This window comes from Acipenser ruthenus, chromosome 52 (genome assembly GCF_902713425.1).
Source record: "Acipenser ruthenus chromosome 52, fAciRut3.2 maternal haplotype, whole genome shotgun sequence".
NCBI classification, from domain to species: domain Eukaryota; kingdom Metazoa; phylum Chordata; class Actinopteri; order Acipenseriformes; family Acipenseridae; genus Acipenser; species Acipenser ruthenus.
This window is the reverse complement of record NC_081240.1, coordinates 1761868-1777955: the sequence shown is the minus strand read 5'-3', so window position 1 is coordinate 1777955 and position 16088 is coordinate 1761868. Positions and strand designations below refer to the sequence as shown.

At 43.8% G+C, this 16088-nt stretch overlaps 1 protein-coding gene across 1 annotated transcript; it reads right to left on the bottom strand.

Annotated features, from left to right (window-relative positions):
• Positions 1-366: 366 nt before the first annotated feature.
• Positions 367-14337, bottom strand: LOC117971417 (ADP-ribosylation factor-binding protein GGA1-like). Its single transcript, XM_059016194.1, is given in 18 exon segments — positions 367-1627; positions 3037-3147; positions 3603-3772; positions 4016-4230; positions 4448-4650; positions 4768-4841; positions 4933-5082; positions 5698-5808; positions 6397-6478; positions 6722-6826; positions 6828-6860; positions 7146-7226; positions 7423-7523; positions 9154-9277; positions 10509-10607; positions 12101-12176; positions 13308-13392; positions 14234-14337. Coding segments are annotated over 18 exon segments (1974 nt in total). The 5' UTR covers positions 14277-14337; the 3' UTR covers positions 367-1516.
• Between the last annotated feature and the right edge of the window lie 1751 nt (positions 14338-16088).

The following is a 16088-nucleotide window of genomic DNA, read 5'->3' as shown; positions in this document are numbered from 1 at the left end:
GCACGGAATAGTCTGGACAAGAGTATCCAGGATATGATCGAGCATCAGATAAATAACCCAAATGAAGAACAACGACTAAGATTGCATTTATTTTAATGAGTCGGTTCCAAGAGTTATTGTAAATGTTTCTGATCCCAGAGTGAGTGTATGATGTGATTGTGTTTTAGAGTGATGTTATTTTTATGGATGTGAGATTACCACTGTCTCTTTCTGGTCATCTTGCCAGGACACTCTAGTAAAAGGGGCCTCGGTCTCAGTGTTTTTTTTTTTTTCCTGGTTAAAAGAATGAAGAAATAAAATAATTCAGCGAGCACAACTGGTTGTTAAAAGTTACAGATGATAAATAATTTAGCAACAGACAAGATATAAACCCAAAGAAAACTTTATTTCCTATAAATACATATTTGCACTACATTGTTTTTTGTAAATATACATGATTGTGCAACAAAATATTTACATACAATTTTTTTTGTGTTTTTTATTTTGTTTCCCCCATTCCATAAGCCAAGGTAAAAGACAACAGGTCAACAATGTTGTGGGTGTTTTTATTTGAATCAGGTGTTGATAACCAGTTCTATCATTTTATTATTGTACGGTAGTGTTAGTTTGAAACGAGCAAGAGACCTCAGCCACACACACACAAGCAGGTAGGCACACTGTTAGTGTTCACTGATAGTAAAGTTGATACTAGCAGTGAGGACCGGAGAGGGGTGTGCAAAAACGAGCTGAACATGCCAGCGAAAACTTCTGAAAAGCCTTGCACCCCATTTTAATGCAGAATGTACCAGTGTTAGTCACCCCCCAGAACAGAAATAACCCTCCGCTGCCTCGCAACCCCTTTATCATTTTCATAGCAAGTGTTCACGGATAGCATTTTCTATCCCGACCGACATAAGGTACAGGCTGTTAAACACAAAGTGAGCCACCAGGGAGCGCAAGAGAGCCACTTACAGCTATGGCCAAAAGTTTTGCATCACGCTATAGAACAAACTAATTTTGCTTCATAAAGTTGAATGAAACTTGCTGAATAATGTTATGTTAACATACTGAATTACACACCGCTTTCCCATATACTTAAACAATTGAATAAATGTGACATTTCGAAATCTAACATGAAACACTACTGTTTTGGCTTCTAGTACTTTTTTTTTTTTTTGCGATATCATTTTGTAGTTTCTTTGATTACACGATGTGAAATAAAAGATCTAAATTCTGCTCATATAGTTGATGTCTCAGTCCTAAAGTTCTAAGTGATGCAAAACTTCGCCAGAGCTGTAGATATCAAGACTAGAAGAGAGTTGTGTTTTTTTTCTCCATCCACATGACAGAGTTGACAAAACAAAGAAACAAGCTCGTCTGAGGCTGTGCTACGATAAATCCAGCAGGAGGCAGCGCTGTGGTTGGGTGAATGATGGTGCTGTGGACAGGAGACCAGCAGGGGGCAGCGCTGATTCAGGGGGGGGTGAATGAAGGAGCTGTGTTGAGAGACGGGGAGGATGGAGGGTCTGTAATCTTCTCAAAGGCTGCCCCAGGACTCTGCCGCTGGGAACTGCTCCACGACTCCCATCTCACTGAAGGTCTCCTCCTCCATTGTGAAGGTCAGCTTGAACCGCAACCGCACCTTCTCCTGGAGAAGAGGACAAAACCAGAACCATCACTCTCACAATGCAGGACCAGTAAAACCCTTCATGTACGACGCCCGCGATCCCACCTTGAACTGGGGAAAGCACAGAGGACAAAGCAACTGCACTCACGTGTCTTGGCAATGCTTTCCTGTATCGTCTATATGCAAGACACCAAAGCTACTGGGGCAGCCTTACTTAGGGGTCAGTGTGATCCACCCATACCCCAATGAGCATTTTACAGCACAGAGGATCCCCACTCCCCCAATTTTTTGTCCCGGGATAACCACTGATAAATGCTTAATGCAATCCCAGGGCAAGTCGCTACTAAAATCAAGATGTGGCTGATCAAATCAACTGCTGTGACTTTACAGAATGAAGACTGCCCTGCGAGAAGGTATTAACCCTTAGCGGTCTATTTATTCAGCGCGTCAGGTCCAATTTATTTTCACACGCGCAGTTTATTTTAGATACGCTGTTTAAAAGTTGTTTTTTTTTTCACAGTAAAAACAGGTTTAAAAGTCTCTGCATATCAACAGGACTCTCAGTATTGCATCTCCAGCCCCCATCCTTGTTCGCTGTATTTTTCACACACCTCTTCATAGTCGTGCATACTGATAAATCATCTCCTGATCACTCGTTTCATCACCAAACTCCTCGATCATGCGATCCAAGCCATTATTTTATTACTATAACATCTCAGAACGTCTATGGTATTCTTTTAGCGCTGGATGCAGAAGCAGCTATCTTGTTTGTTTATGCCCGTGTTATCTCTGTGGTGCGGGACTATGTGTATTATTCAGATCCGCCCCTTTTTTTTTTGTTTTGGCTCCTATCGGTCTCACTCGGCCATTGAATTTTTCTCCGGAAAAAGCAGAGAAAAACAAACGGACTAGAGACCTGTGTTTTACGTCTTTTTGATGTCAGACAGGAAAGGGAAAATTGTAATGTCGGACCTGGTCCCACATAGGACCACAAAGGGTTAAACAGCTCCAGCTTTTGTGTTACAGACTTACACAAATAACCCTGGGGCTTCATCTCTGAGACTGGGAGCAGATAACACGGTTGTCTGTGTGGACTTATTTATCCTATGCTGGGTTGACTGCAGCTATTTTTACAAGAGCCCTGTGGAAGTGTGCAGTGTTGACTCAAGGTCAGGACAAAAAGGGCTTGACACCAAATCTTGGCTCAGCCACTGACTCACTGTGTGACCCTGAGCAAGTCATTAACCTCCTTGTGCTCTGTCCTTCGGATGAGTCGTAAAACAAAACGAGATCCTATTTTAAGTGACACTGCAGCAGCAGCAGCAGTTGTAATGCATCCCCCTTAGATCTGCTAAGTGCCTCATTCATAATTCATCTCCTGGTGTCCTCCACCCCCCTGCAGTTCTCCGCTCTCCCTGCGGCTCACTGACCTTGTGTGGGTTGGCGAGCAGCAGCACCTGTGTGATCGCTGCGGGCGGCACCACCGGGTTGAAGGCGGGCAGCTCTGTGCCCGACGGGGGCTGCAGTTTCACCTTCATCACCTGCAGACAAAGACAGAATTTGTATTTATTTTTTGTTCCCAGTGCAGCACAAAGGCCAGCCCTGCAGGTGTCTGTTTTAATCCCTACTGGGGCCACTGTAGCACGGTGAAGTGACTCAGTAGGTTTTTACCTCCCTGATCCGGCGCCAGACCCAATGCTCACTGCGGAATCCCAGTGAAGATCGGCAACTCGGCACAGCTAGGAACCGGCATACCCGACTGTGTGACTCCCCCTGCACACCGCACGGCCGTGCCTTTACCAGGGGAGACATCGGGAGACCCCTCCGCTCCCCTGACTGTATGACTAAACAATGTAAGATGTACTGCAGTCCCTTAATGGCTAATTTCTCATATGTACATATAACCTGATTTCTTCGCTGTGGTTTGTGATTGCACTGCATCAGTAAGACTCTAGTTGCCCCCAGTCTGTGCAGAGCGCACCGCGATGCTGGTTACCTTGGGCACAGCGGACTGGAACACGATGTTCTGCACCGGGACGGGCGCCGTGCTGATCATCGAGATCACCACCACCAGGACGTCCGGCCGAGCGGGAGGGGGGTCCAGCGCGAAGTGGAACAGCACCCGAAAACTGTGCCTGTCAAACACTGTGACCGGGGGGATACTGCCTGGAGAGAGAGGAGAAACAGAGTCATATACAGAGCTACACACACACACAGAGAGAAAGAAAGAAAGAAAGAAAGAAAGAAAGAAAGAAAGAAACACACACATACAGAGATTCACTCAAGTCAAAGAAGTCCAACAAAAAGACCAAAACAGCAGAAGAGAATCAGACTGGAGCCACAGCTGGTCTGATGGACCCCCTGCTGTTCCTACAGTCCTGCCCGATTGCTTCACACAGGCGCACTCACTGGGTTTGATGGACTCCAAAGGAACAGTCACGTTCGCCAGAGAGATCTCCCCGGCTGGCTGTGGTGCCCCTCCACTGGGCTGAGAGTTCGGGAGAGCCCCAGTCTGCTGGGAGGAGGCCGGGCCGGGGGAGGGGGTGCTGGGGAGAGCGCCGACGGTCTGGGTCCTGTGCTGCAGGTCCCGGAGGGAGGGCTTGTGCTGGTTCAGATGCTTGTCCCTGAGAGGTTTAGGCAAGATTATGGTTAGTTCTCATGTAAAACTTTTAAACAGTCAATCAGAATTAAGCAGTGTGCTTCTTGAGGAAAAACTAGAAGAGTCAAGCAGACCAGCTCTAGTTTGGGCTCTAGTGCCTTCGGTGTTTCAGGTTGGGCTCTAGTGCAGACCAGTGTTTCAGTGTAGTGTGTGTGCCGGTTCTGTGGTGAGTGGATAGCTACCATTTAACCTGCATGTTCTCTGGTGGGAGGGACTGCTGTAACAGAGTCTTCCCCAGCAAGTCCAGATCATCCAGCCCAGTGCTGCCAGGGGGCGGGGCCTGCGTGGGGGCGGGGCCTGCAGGGGGCGGGGCCTGGCTGGGAGCTGTCGGCTTCAACACTGCTGCAGGGTTTGCTGGGATAGCTGGCTCCACGGTGTCGGAGGACTGCAAACACAGACAGCAATCTGACTTTTAAAATACATATTTCTAAATAACAACTCTTATTGAAGAAATCCACACAACAGTATGTATAGTGAGGATGTTTATCAGAGTCACATATACCTGGAATGAATTCCACCCAGTGGATTCTAGAGACTGGGAGGCTGCGTTTGAACTAGGATTGGGGTCATTTAAACCTGGAACGAGAAAACAAGGTCGAAAGAAAATCAACCTCAGGATGTTATCTTAGAATGCAGAGGATCTGGTGGGGAGGGAGGAGTCTGTTACCTAGCGACATGAGCTCGTCGTCAAGCAGGGAATGGCCGGCATCTGGGGGTGGGGCCCAGTGCCCGGCAGAGAGGCTGGGGAATGCTGGGTAAGAGGGCGTGGTCAGAGACGTGTCCAATCCCGTCAGGTCGAGGAGGGCGGAGCTGCTGCCTGTCAATCAGACACACAAAATAAATCCCTATATATATATATATATATATATAAAAGGAAGCATGCAGTGAAACATATTCTCACTGTCCCATCAACTAAATACAGAATCTGAACTGCATGCCAAGTTCTATCACAATTGGTTAGGCGCTTTTTGAAAATGGTGACAGACAGCCTCCACATCCCCAGATTCTGATACCCTCCATAGCGAAAGAAGGTCCTGAGCGAGTTTCATCACAATCAGACAAGCAGTTCTCTAGATAAGTGTAGAACTGTGAAACCCAAACTAGAGCTGCACGAATCTATTACTCCACTGTCCGGATTGATCTCCACAGGCGAGGGTCGTTGGTGTCGATCGGGCTGATTTACCGTCCCGAGTGAAACAGAGAAAACAGCTGCTGGGGTTTGTGTGGATCGCTGTTCTCCACAGTCCAAGAAAAGCAGCGATCACCACAAACCCAAGCAGCTGTTTCTTCACTCTGAATGTAAATCAGCCCGACTGACACCAGCGACCCTCTCCTGATTTCAGTGCAGCGCTCCATCCCAGTGATCGGATAATCGGTTTGTGCAGCACCAACTGCTCATGTCACAGGACAGTTCACCCCAGTGCCCCCCTACCTGCTATCCTGGCTGCTCCCACACTCTCCCCGTTCACCTCCTCTCCTCGCACCACCTGCTTGTACGCGTTGATCACCTGTGTCAGGCTGTCGTTGGCCTGCAGGATCTCGGCTACAAGAGACATGAATAAATAAATACACCCCGAAATAATCAAGTCCAGGGATGGTAATTTCCTAAATGTTTAACTGCGCTACACTTAGAATTTAAAAAAAAATGGAAAAATGTGACATTTCAGAAATCTAACATGAAATACCACTGTTCTACTAATTAAGGCTTCCGGTACTTATTTTAGTGATATCATTGTGTATTCTTGGATTACATGATGTTAAATAAAATATCAATTATGTTCATATAGATTTATTCTTTTTATTAGGTCTCAATCCTAAAATTCTAGATGGTGATGCAAAACTTTTGGCCAGAGCTGTAGTTGTAGCTGTAGACCCATATCACATTCAAAGACAGCCCACTCCTCACTGCAGTCCCCAGATATCTCTCTCTCTCTCTCTCTCTCTCTCATCTCTCTCTCTCTCTCTCTCTCTCTCTCTCTCTCTCTCTCTCTCTCTCTCTCTCTCTCTCTCTCTCTCTCTCTCTCTCTCTCTCTCTCTCTCCTCTCTCTCTCTCTCTCTCTCTCTCTCTCTCTCTCTCTCTCTCTCTCTCTCTCTCTCTCTCTCTCTCTCTCTCATCACAGCTGATCCCTACCCAATGCTTCATCATTGTCCTCCGTGTCGCTGGCCAGTCGAAACAAGGTGGGTCTCAATTTCTCACAGCGCTGGTACAGCTCCTGCAAGCACACACCACAATACAGCACAGGCTAGCCAGCTTTGCCTTGTGTGCAGCACAGCACAGCGAGGCTCTGCCCAGCACACAGCAGGCAATGCCAGCACAGTATACTTTATACAGACACCATGTTGGGTAGCTGCTGTAGTTCTGTACAGGGTTTTATATCAGTGTTATACAGTGTGGTCCCGCCAGCATTGCCCTGTGTAGAGCACAGCGAGGCTCTGCCCGGCGCACAGCAGATTACCTGGATGGTCTCTTCAGTGCTCTGCGAGGTTGTCTCTGCGGTGTAGGAGCTCAGCAGCTCAGTCAGTAGATTGACGCTGCTCTTCACCTCCTCGATGGTGTTCACCACGCTTGGACACTTTCTCCATTCGCTTCTGATCCTGCAACACAGACACACAGCACAGGGGTAGCACCAGACAGGCTGCTAGAGGAGCCACCAATCACACGCTGCAATCACTCCCGCTGCACAGCAGTGTGATCCGCTCCTGGTTTCACTAGGAGTTTAATAATCAGACACACCTGAGCTTGTTACCTGTACACGCCGGGGCTAATCAAACTGGTTGTAAAACCTGGAATGGGTGAATTTCTTTATCTATCTATCTATTTTATAAGTAAAATCATTATCAAGGATTAGGCTGGACCCCAGCAGAGCTCCCTGCTCTCACCTCCTGCACCATCTCTTTGATGAGCTTGTTTGCAGCCTTCAAGTCTTCAGGGTGAGTGCTGTTGAGAAGTCGAGACAGCATCTGAATCACAGAATAGAGACAAGAATTATACAGCTACTGTGGCTCCTTCAGGATTTACTCACTCAGAGTACAGCGATTTACACTGTGCTTTATAGTGTGGTCCCACCAGCATTGCCCTGTGTACAGTACAGTACAGCACAGCGAGGCTCACAAGCAGTAAATGGTACAGTCCAGCTCCCCCCACGTATCCCCTCACCTTGGACTTCTCCTCGTCCTCGAAAATGGTGTTTTTGGGGCGAGGGGGAGGCAGGGGGAGGGGCTTGTCGTCAGGTAGAACCGGGTCCATCTTCACAACCCCTGTGAACAAACAAGCAGCGACCAGTCCTGGTTTCACTAGGAGTTTAATCAGACACACCTGAGCTTGTTAGCTAGACACACTGAGGGCTGATCAAGCTGGTAGCAGCAAAACCTGGAATGGATCACACTGCTGTGCAATAGGAGTCTTATTGCCATCTCTGAATAAGACTCCCATTGCATAGCAGTTTGATACATTCCGGGACCCCCTTTATAAAGCCCTATTAGACTTTAATTTGGCTTCTGCACAGTAACTTAAATACTGGGGTGAGATATTGAGAGCTGAGGGAGACAGTGCATTCTGGCGATGCAAGGGTTAAGTCCGAGCAGGGTTGGGGTCGATTCTTGTTTTTCAATTCCAATTCTCTTTCAAATCAATCCCAACACATCACTGATCAAAACTGCAAATCAGCAGTATTCTGTTAAAATGAGCTTCTCACAGTTCAATTGAAGTCACTGTTTGTTAGTCAATTAAAAAATGGCTTCAAATGAAAGCAGCTGAACCATCGCAACACTTGTGATGATGTCTCTAAAATATCAATTCCTTCGAAGGAATTGGAAATTGATTTTAAAAAGGAACTGGAATTGAAATATATACCCCAAACCCTGCCCAAAGCACAAAATGATCCCAACAGAGTTTGAAAATTAACCCTTTGCGGTTCATTTATTAAGTGCGTGTCAGACGCGTCAGGTCCAATTAATTTTCACACGTGCAGTTTATATTAGACGCGCTGTTTAAAAGTATTTTTTTTCACAGTAAAACAGGTTTAAAAGGCTCTGCATATCAACAGGACATGTTCGCTATATTTTTCAAATAACTCGTAATAGTACATACCGATAAATCATCTCTTGATCACTCGTTTTATCGCCAAACTCCTCAATAATGCGATCCAAGTCGTCATTTTATTACTATAACATCTCAAAAAGCTCTGCAGATGTCTGTGATATTCTTTCAGCGCTGGATGCAGAAGCAGCTATCTTGTTTGTGTATGTCAGTGTTATCTATGTGGTGTCGGGTCTATCAGTATACATGAGATACGCCCTTTTTTTTTTTTTTGGCTTCTCTCAGCTCCTATCGGTCTCACTCGGCCATTGAATGGTTTTCTCGGCTTTTTCCGGAGAAAAAACGACTAGAGACCTGTTTTTTGCGTCTTTTTGATGATGTCGGACAGGGTCCGACATTGGACCGGAAAGGGAAGCTTGCGATGTCAGACCAGGTCCGACATAGGACCACAAAGGGTTAAACTACCTTACACTGTTACTACTGGCCAACTACATTCCAAAAGCATATTCCTGATAACACTGAAAACGTAAGCTCTCAATTAACTTAACTGATCTAATTATTTCTTCAAGTTGACATATCTAAGGTATTTCACAGCTGGTGATTTTAAGAATGCACTTGATTCAAGCTACATGACCTATGGAACATTTTGAGGCCTGGGAGAGAAGTGTTAAATGTGTCCAATTAATGAAATAATTAGCCCATAAGTGATCTCCGGTGGAGCGAAAGACAGAAGACACTGTGGCTTTCCAGGAGTCATTCATTTGGTATCAAGTCTTGTTCTCTAACCACTGGCCCACCAAGCCTCCTAATTCAGCCCCAATGTGAGTATCGGTGGTGCTGGAACCCTACCCTGCTTCTTCAGCATCTGGTAGGCGTCTGCGATCTTGGTTTCGTCCGGGAGTCCGATGGTCCAGCTGTACATCACCTCCACGATCTTCAACTTGACCTTCTCAGGGGCGCGGGTACCCAGATACTGAGAACGACACGGGAGGAGAGGTGGCAGGGTCACTTAAAACAGGCCAATCAGGAATAAGATCACCGCTAACCCTTTTCAAAGTCCTCTTGTCCTTTTGCTGTACATCAGTCCAGTTTTCTAGACTTGATTTTCACTGTCAGAGACAATTTGTGTTGTTTGTAATTAATAGCAATTACAATGTAATTGTAGTGGAAACGTGGCACACCTGTGTAATTGTAATTATAGAATTAATCAATTACAGTTCAATTACACACCTTTCCACACTTAGCCATTCTCAGTTCCATCTTGTGTTTTACACCGAGCGAACATTCGTATTTTCAGCCACTTTCCATTTGTTTGAAAAAACGTTCTACAGTATGTTTCTGTGTTGGTGCCTGTGATCACTGCTGGGTAGAATAAACAGAGTAACCGGGGGCTCCCGAGTGGCGCATCCAGTAAAGGCGCTCCTCGCAGGATGTGCCCTATAGCCTGGAGATCGCTGGTTCGAATCCAGGCTATGTCACAGCTGACCGTGACCGAGAGTTCCTAGGGGGCGGTGCACAATTGGCTGAGCGCTGCCCGGGTAGGGAGGGCTTAGGTCGGCAGGGGAATCCACGGCTCACCGCGCATCAGCGACCCCTGTGGCCGATAGGGCGCCTGTGGCTCTGCAGCGGAGCCGCCAGATCTGTGTTGTCCTCCGGCACTATAGGTCTGGTAGCATTGCTGTGGATCTGCAGTGCGAAAAATGACGGCTTGGAAGGAGCACGTTTCGGAGGACGCGTGTTCCAGCCTCCGTTTCCTGAGTCGGCGGGGGGGTTGCGAGCGGTGAGCCGGGGATACAGATAATAATTGGGCATGCTAAATTGGGGTGAAAAACCGGGGTAAAAATTATTGGCGACGACTAAATTTAAAAAAAAAAAAAAAAATGTGTGGAGATGTTTGTTAATTTTTAGTGGAATTGTAATTTTAATTGAACAAAATAGCGTTGGAATTGCAATTTTAGCAAACAACGCCGCTGTGATTGGATTTGACCCCAGGTGTGTTCAATGTCATTGCCGTTTCTTCAACACACCTTAATTCAGATTTTTTACAAACAAGAAGCAGCCGTTCAGCCCATCAGCGCTTGTCCGGTTCCCAGCAGCTGATTGATCTTTGTCAAGTCGGGTCTTAAAGGATCCCAGTGATTCAGCATCATCAACATGATGTAAAAAAAATAATAATAATTCCCTGGTTAAAGAAAGCTGTTTACCTTGGGAGACACCACTTTGATCAGCTCGTTGAGAAAGCGGAACTTCCCGACCTCGCTGTGAAACCTCTTGCCACAGTTCTTCATACACGTTTCCAGCACCTGGGCAGAGACAGAAAAGGACGAGATGTCACGTTATACAATTAAACAGAAACACAGCCTTCGTTAACGCTGCACGAATCTATTACTCCACTGTCCGGATTGATCTCCGCAGGCGAGGGTTGCTGCTGTCGATCGGGCTGATTTACCGTTCAGAGTGAAGCCAAGAAAGCTGCTGGGGTTTGTGTGGATCGCTGTTCTCCGCAGTTAAGAAAAGCAGCGATCATCACAAACGCAAGCAGCTGTTTCTTCACTCAGCCCGATTGATCCTCACCCAATTGTCAACGCCTGATTTCTGTGCAGAGCTCAGTCCCAATAAATCGATCCATGCAACACTAACCTTAGCATGAACATAGTAGCAGGAATACAGTGTTTTTATTAATTTCTCATTAAAAATTCTCATTTTACCTCTTAAACATGAAATAGTTCAGGGTTTGGATGGAGGTTTAACTGGTTCAATTGAACAAGTCAGAACAGGGTTGGAACAAAGACCAGCAGTGGAAGGACCAGCTTTGGCCTCCCCTGCTCTACCCCAGTGGCTCGTTCAATCCATTCCAATCCAGGATTTTGTTCCAACCTTAATCAACTAATTGGAAATGTACAGCTCTGGCCAAAGGTTTTGCATCACCACCTAGCATTTTAGGATTGAGTCATCATTTTAGGCTGAACATAATTTAGATATTTTATTTAACATCGTGTAATGAAAGAAACTACTAAATGATACCGCATAAAAAATTTTTTTTAAAAAAGTCTACTGGAAGCCTCAATAGTACTCCAGCAGTATTTCATGTTAGACTTTTCGAAACGTCACATTTTTCTAATGTCAGTTTTTCGTTCAGTATCAGTAATTCAATATGTTAACAAGGCAACATTATTCAGCAGCTTTCATTGGACTCTATGAAGCTGAGTGAGTTCATTCTATATAGAGGGGGTGGAATTCAATATGTTAACAAGGGGACATTATTCAGCAGTTTTCATTGGACTCTATGAAGCTGAGTGAATTCATTCTATATAGAGGGTGTGTAATTCAATATGTTAACAAGGGAACATTATTCAGCAGCTTTCATTGGACTCTATGAAGCTGAGGGGGTTCATTCTATATAGAGGGGGTGGAATTCAATGTGTTAACAAGGGAACATTATTCAGCAGCTTTCATTGGACTCTATGAAGCTGAGGGAGTTCATTCTATATAGAGGGAGTGGAATTCAATATGTTAACAAGGCAACATTATTCAGCAGCTTTCATTGGACTCTATGAAGCTGAGTGAGTTCATTCTATATAGAGGGGGTGGAATTCAATATGTTAACAAGGGAACATTATTCAGCAGCTTTCATTCCACATTACGAAACAAAATTACTGCAGTACTGAATTGCTGGTTGAAGGCTCTGGGCTGCTCAATTCAATCATTAATGGCATGGATTTAAAGCCCCATAAGTGAGGAACACTGACCTACCCTGTAAATACATCCCAACACTGCCCCGCAGTTACACACTCACCGTTAGGGCCTGTAGAGCTTCCCATTCCTGTGGCGACTGGATCTTATGAGCGAGAAGTCTGGTGGCGAGTTGAGGACTGAAAGACACACACAGGAATGCTGTAAAGAACGCTGGGCAGCACTGCTGGCATACAGGGAACAGCTATGCAGAGCTGGGGTCAAGAACAATTGTAATTGTGTAATTTGTAATGAACTGTAATTACAATGTAATGGTAGTTGAACCTTGGCCCACCTGTGTAATTGTAATTATCAGATCAGTGATCAATTACAGTTCAATTACATGTCATTATTATTTAATTCTTAGCAGACGTCCTTATTCAGGGCAACTTACAGTTGTTACAAGATATCACATTATTTTTACATACAATTTCATTATTTTTACACATTATTTTTATATACAATTACCCATTTATACAGTTGGGTTTTTACTGGAGCAATCTAGGTAAAGTACCTTGCTCAAGGGTACAGCAGCAGTGTCCCCCACCTGGGATTGAACCCACGACCCTCCGGTCAAGAGTGCAGAGCCCTAACCACTACTCCACACTGCTGCCCTTTCCAAGCTCAACTACTCAGTTCCATGTTGTGTTTTACATTGAGAGATCGCTATTCTGTCTGTATGTGTACCTGTGATCACTGCTGGGTTGAATAAACAGAGTAAATGTGTTAATGTGGGTAGCTATTTGTGTAATTATAATTGTACTAATTGTAATTTAACAAAATAGCATTGTAAATGTAATGTTATCTATTTATTTCAGGTCGCTCCAGTGTGGCCCTGGTGTCAACTGGGGTGTGAAAGATACTCAAAGGTATACAGATCTGGCCAAAAGTTTTGCATCACCCTGTAGAATGAACTAATTTTGATTCATAAAGTGGAATGAAACCTGCTGAAAAAATGTCACGTTAACATATTGAATTACACACCGCTTTGTAGTTTTCCAGACAACGAAAAGCTGTCAAATATTGAAAAACTGTGTCATTTTAAAATCTAACATGAAATACTACTGTACTACTAGTATGGCTTCCGGTAAGACTTCTGCGATGTCATTTGATTTTCTGATTACATGATGTTAAATAAAATACCAAAATAATATTTGCATCGTATTGCGTCTCTATCCTAAAATTGTAAATGATGCAAAACGTGTGTCCAGAGCTGTAGTTGTATTAGTTTTGTGCCGTGGTGGCTGGTGTTCGTGCTGCAGTGTGCTCACCCCTCCAGGTCTTTGTTGAGCTTCACACAGAAGGTTTGGATGCTCTCCCATTCCAGCTCTCTGTTCAGTGGGTTTGTGGCTCTGTCTGCAAGGAAGGGAAAATGAAACTGAGTGAGCAGCGACCCAGGACTGAGCTTGACACCCCGACTCTAAACCTGATCCAAACACAGCTAAATTCACCGCAGCAACAGGACTTGTAACTCTACTAGCCCTGCTGCTGCTGCACCCAGCCCTGGGTTCAGAACTCCCCTCTATGAAGTCTATTATTATTATTATTATTATTATTATTATTATTATTATTATTAATCAAAGTCTCTACATAGACTACATTGACACAAGGAAGCGGTCGTTTTTTAATTCATAGATTTGAATCTCTCCCGGCTCAACCGTGTTTTGACACTAGCCTGGGGTCCTGCGACCGTCACGTACCCTTAAAACCAAATAAGGCCAATCTATTTGAGAAAATAACGCGCACACATTAATTCAATAAAATCAAACCAAAAACACCGAGCTAGATGAAGACAACATATATAAACGGAACAGAATCAAACGATGACACAAGAGACTCGCTCTGAGTCGGTAGTTTCACTTCCTAGCAAAGTCCTGCCGACGAAAAAACACCTAACACTATTTTAAAATAACATCATATTAGAAGAACCCGTCACGTTTCTAATATATTAATATATAAATATTAGTATCGGAGAGCTGTTTCTACGTCCCTTCGGTTAGTTTAGTCGTGTTACTGTCTTACGCCCTGCCACCGCAATGCATATTCGTCGCTGTCTCCCATGTTTTGGCAGCCCGCGACCCCGCTCCGGCTGGTCCCCGGTTCCCCAGTAAGCCCCGGACCGGTGCACAAGCCCTTCCCCAGTCTCCCCGGTACCCTCAGCCCGCTGTCAGGAGCCCCGATGCTCGGCCACACTCACTAATATGCGACTCCAGACTCTCCTCTTCTGGGGGCGCCGCCATCTTGCGGGAATTCCTCAACTCGTCAGCTGTCGCGGTGACAGGATGCTCAGCTCTCGCGAGATACACCTTCCCCTGTGAATCAAGGGATAGCACCACCGACCACCACTAGGGGTCGCTAATACCCAAATCTAGAAAAACATTTTATCAAATATTATTGATAATTTAATATAGTTTTTGTATTAAAAATATATATATATGTGTGTGTGTGTATATATATATATATATATATATATATATATATATATATATATGTGTGTGTGTGTGTGTATATATATATATATATATATATATATATATATATATATATATATATATATATATATATATATTTGTGTGTTTAAAGGAATGAAATATATTGATTATTCAAAAATAAATATGTTTTTACAGTTAATAAACATATTAAATACTCTACATATCACAAAGTAATAATAATAATAATAATAATAATAACAATAATAATAATAATAATAATAATAATAATAATAATAATAATAATAATAATAATAATAATAATAATAATAATGTGTATATAAAAGGTTTATTGTTATCTGTTTAACTTCATGAAACTAGATTATTTATTGAGTAAATAGATTATTTTAATTAAGGACTGCTGTTTTTAGTATCTTGCATGTACATGTGTTAAAAAGTCAGTCAGAGTAAATTATGTATGCTTCTGTATAGTCAGAGTCATATTAAAACGGTTTCAAATTCTCATTGCCCAACATCGGACAGAAAACTTTATCGCCAATTCCACAGGGTCTGAAAATGCTTGCAGAAATGAGTGCTTGCTGAGAATGTACCACGCTTGTGTGAATTAGGAGGCAAGGAACGAGATAGAGACGCTGGGTGGCTATTAATAAAATCAGGACAAAGTTCTTAAAACCCGTGTGTTTATTTAAAAATCTCGCTTTCACAAACCTGAGCGCTATTATTATTACTGAACTTAACCGCTGCGCCAAAAACCGCCAGCAAGCGCCGCGTCTATTTAAGTTTTGTTCTGCTGCGAAAATTGGTGTTGCTGTCAGCGAAATCGTGTTAAGCAACACGTGGTGGATTGAAGCTATAATCACACTAATTGCTGTTGCAACCCATTCAGCCAGAATGACTCGAGTATGACACGCAGCTGTTTCAGATAGCGCACGGTACGGTATCGATGATGATGTCAGCGAGTTTCTGCTGCTCTGGAGCTGTTTTGATTCATCTTGTGCCCTCCATGTTACTGGATCACTATCCTTGCACTATTGCACTAGTACTATGTCATTGTAGTTATAACGTGTTGTAACCCTAACGTGTTACTATGATTTGCATTTACTGTAAACTACGCTGTATTTAAATATGAATCTTGCATTGTAACCCTGTACTGCCCTGTAACACCTGTGTAAGCCGTCTGGGATAAAGGTGTCTGCCAAATAAACATATAAACAAATACATATTCATCACAGTGAAGCGCTTGTTGACTGTCCAGTTTGTTTATATCCCAAAAGGCTACTTTTAGCTGTTGCGGGAACAAAAGTCGCATGAAACCTGCTAGTCACTACAGGTATGCCACCATTAGAACCGAGTAGAAATGCTGTGCATCTATCAGGGATGGGAATAAGACTCCTATTGCATAGCAGTTTCACCCATTACTGATTTTAATACTGCTATGCAAATTGAGTCTTATTTTAATAGATTAAACACATAAACCTTTTATGTAAATGACTGTTTATCGTGAAAACTATAATTCACATTTTGAATGAACAAGTGCTTTATTATTATTATTATTATTATTATTATTATTATTATTATTATTATTAGGTCATTGCTTCACCC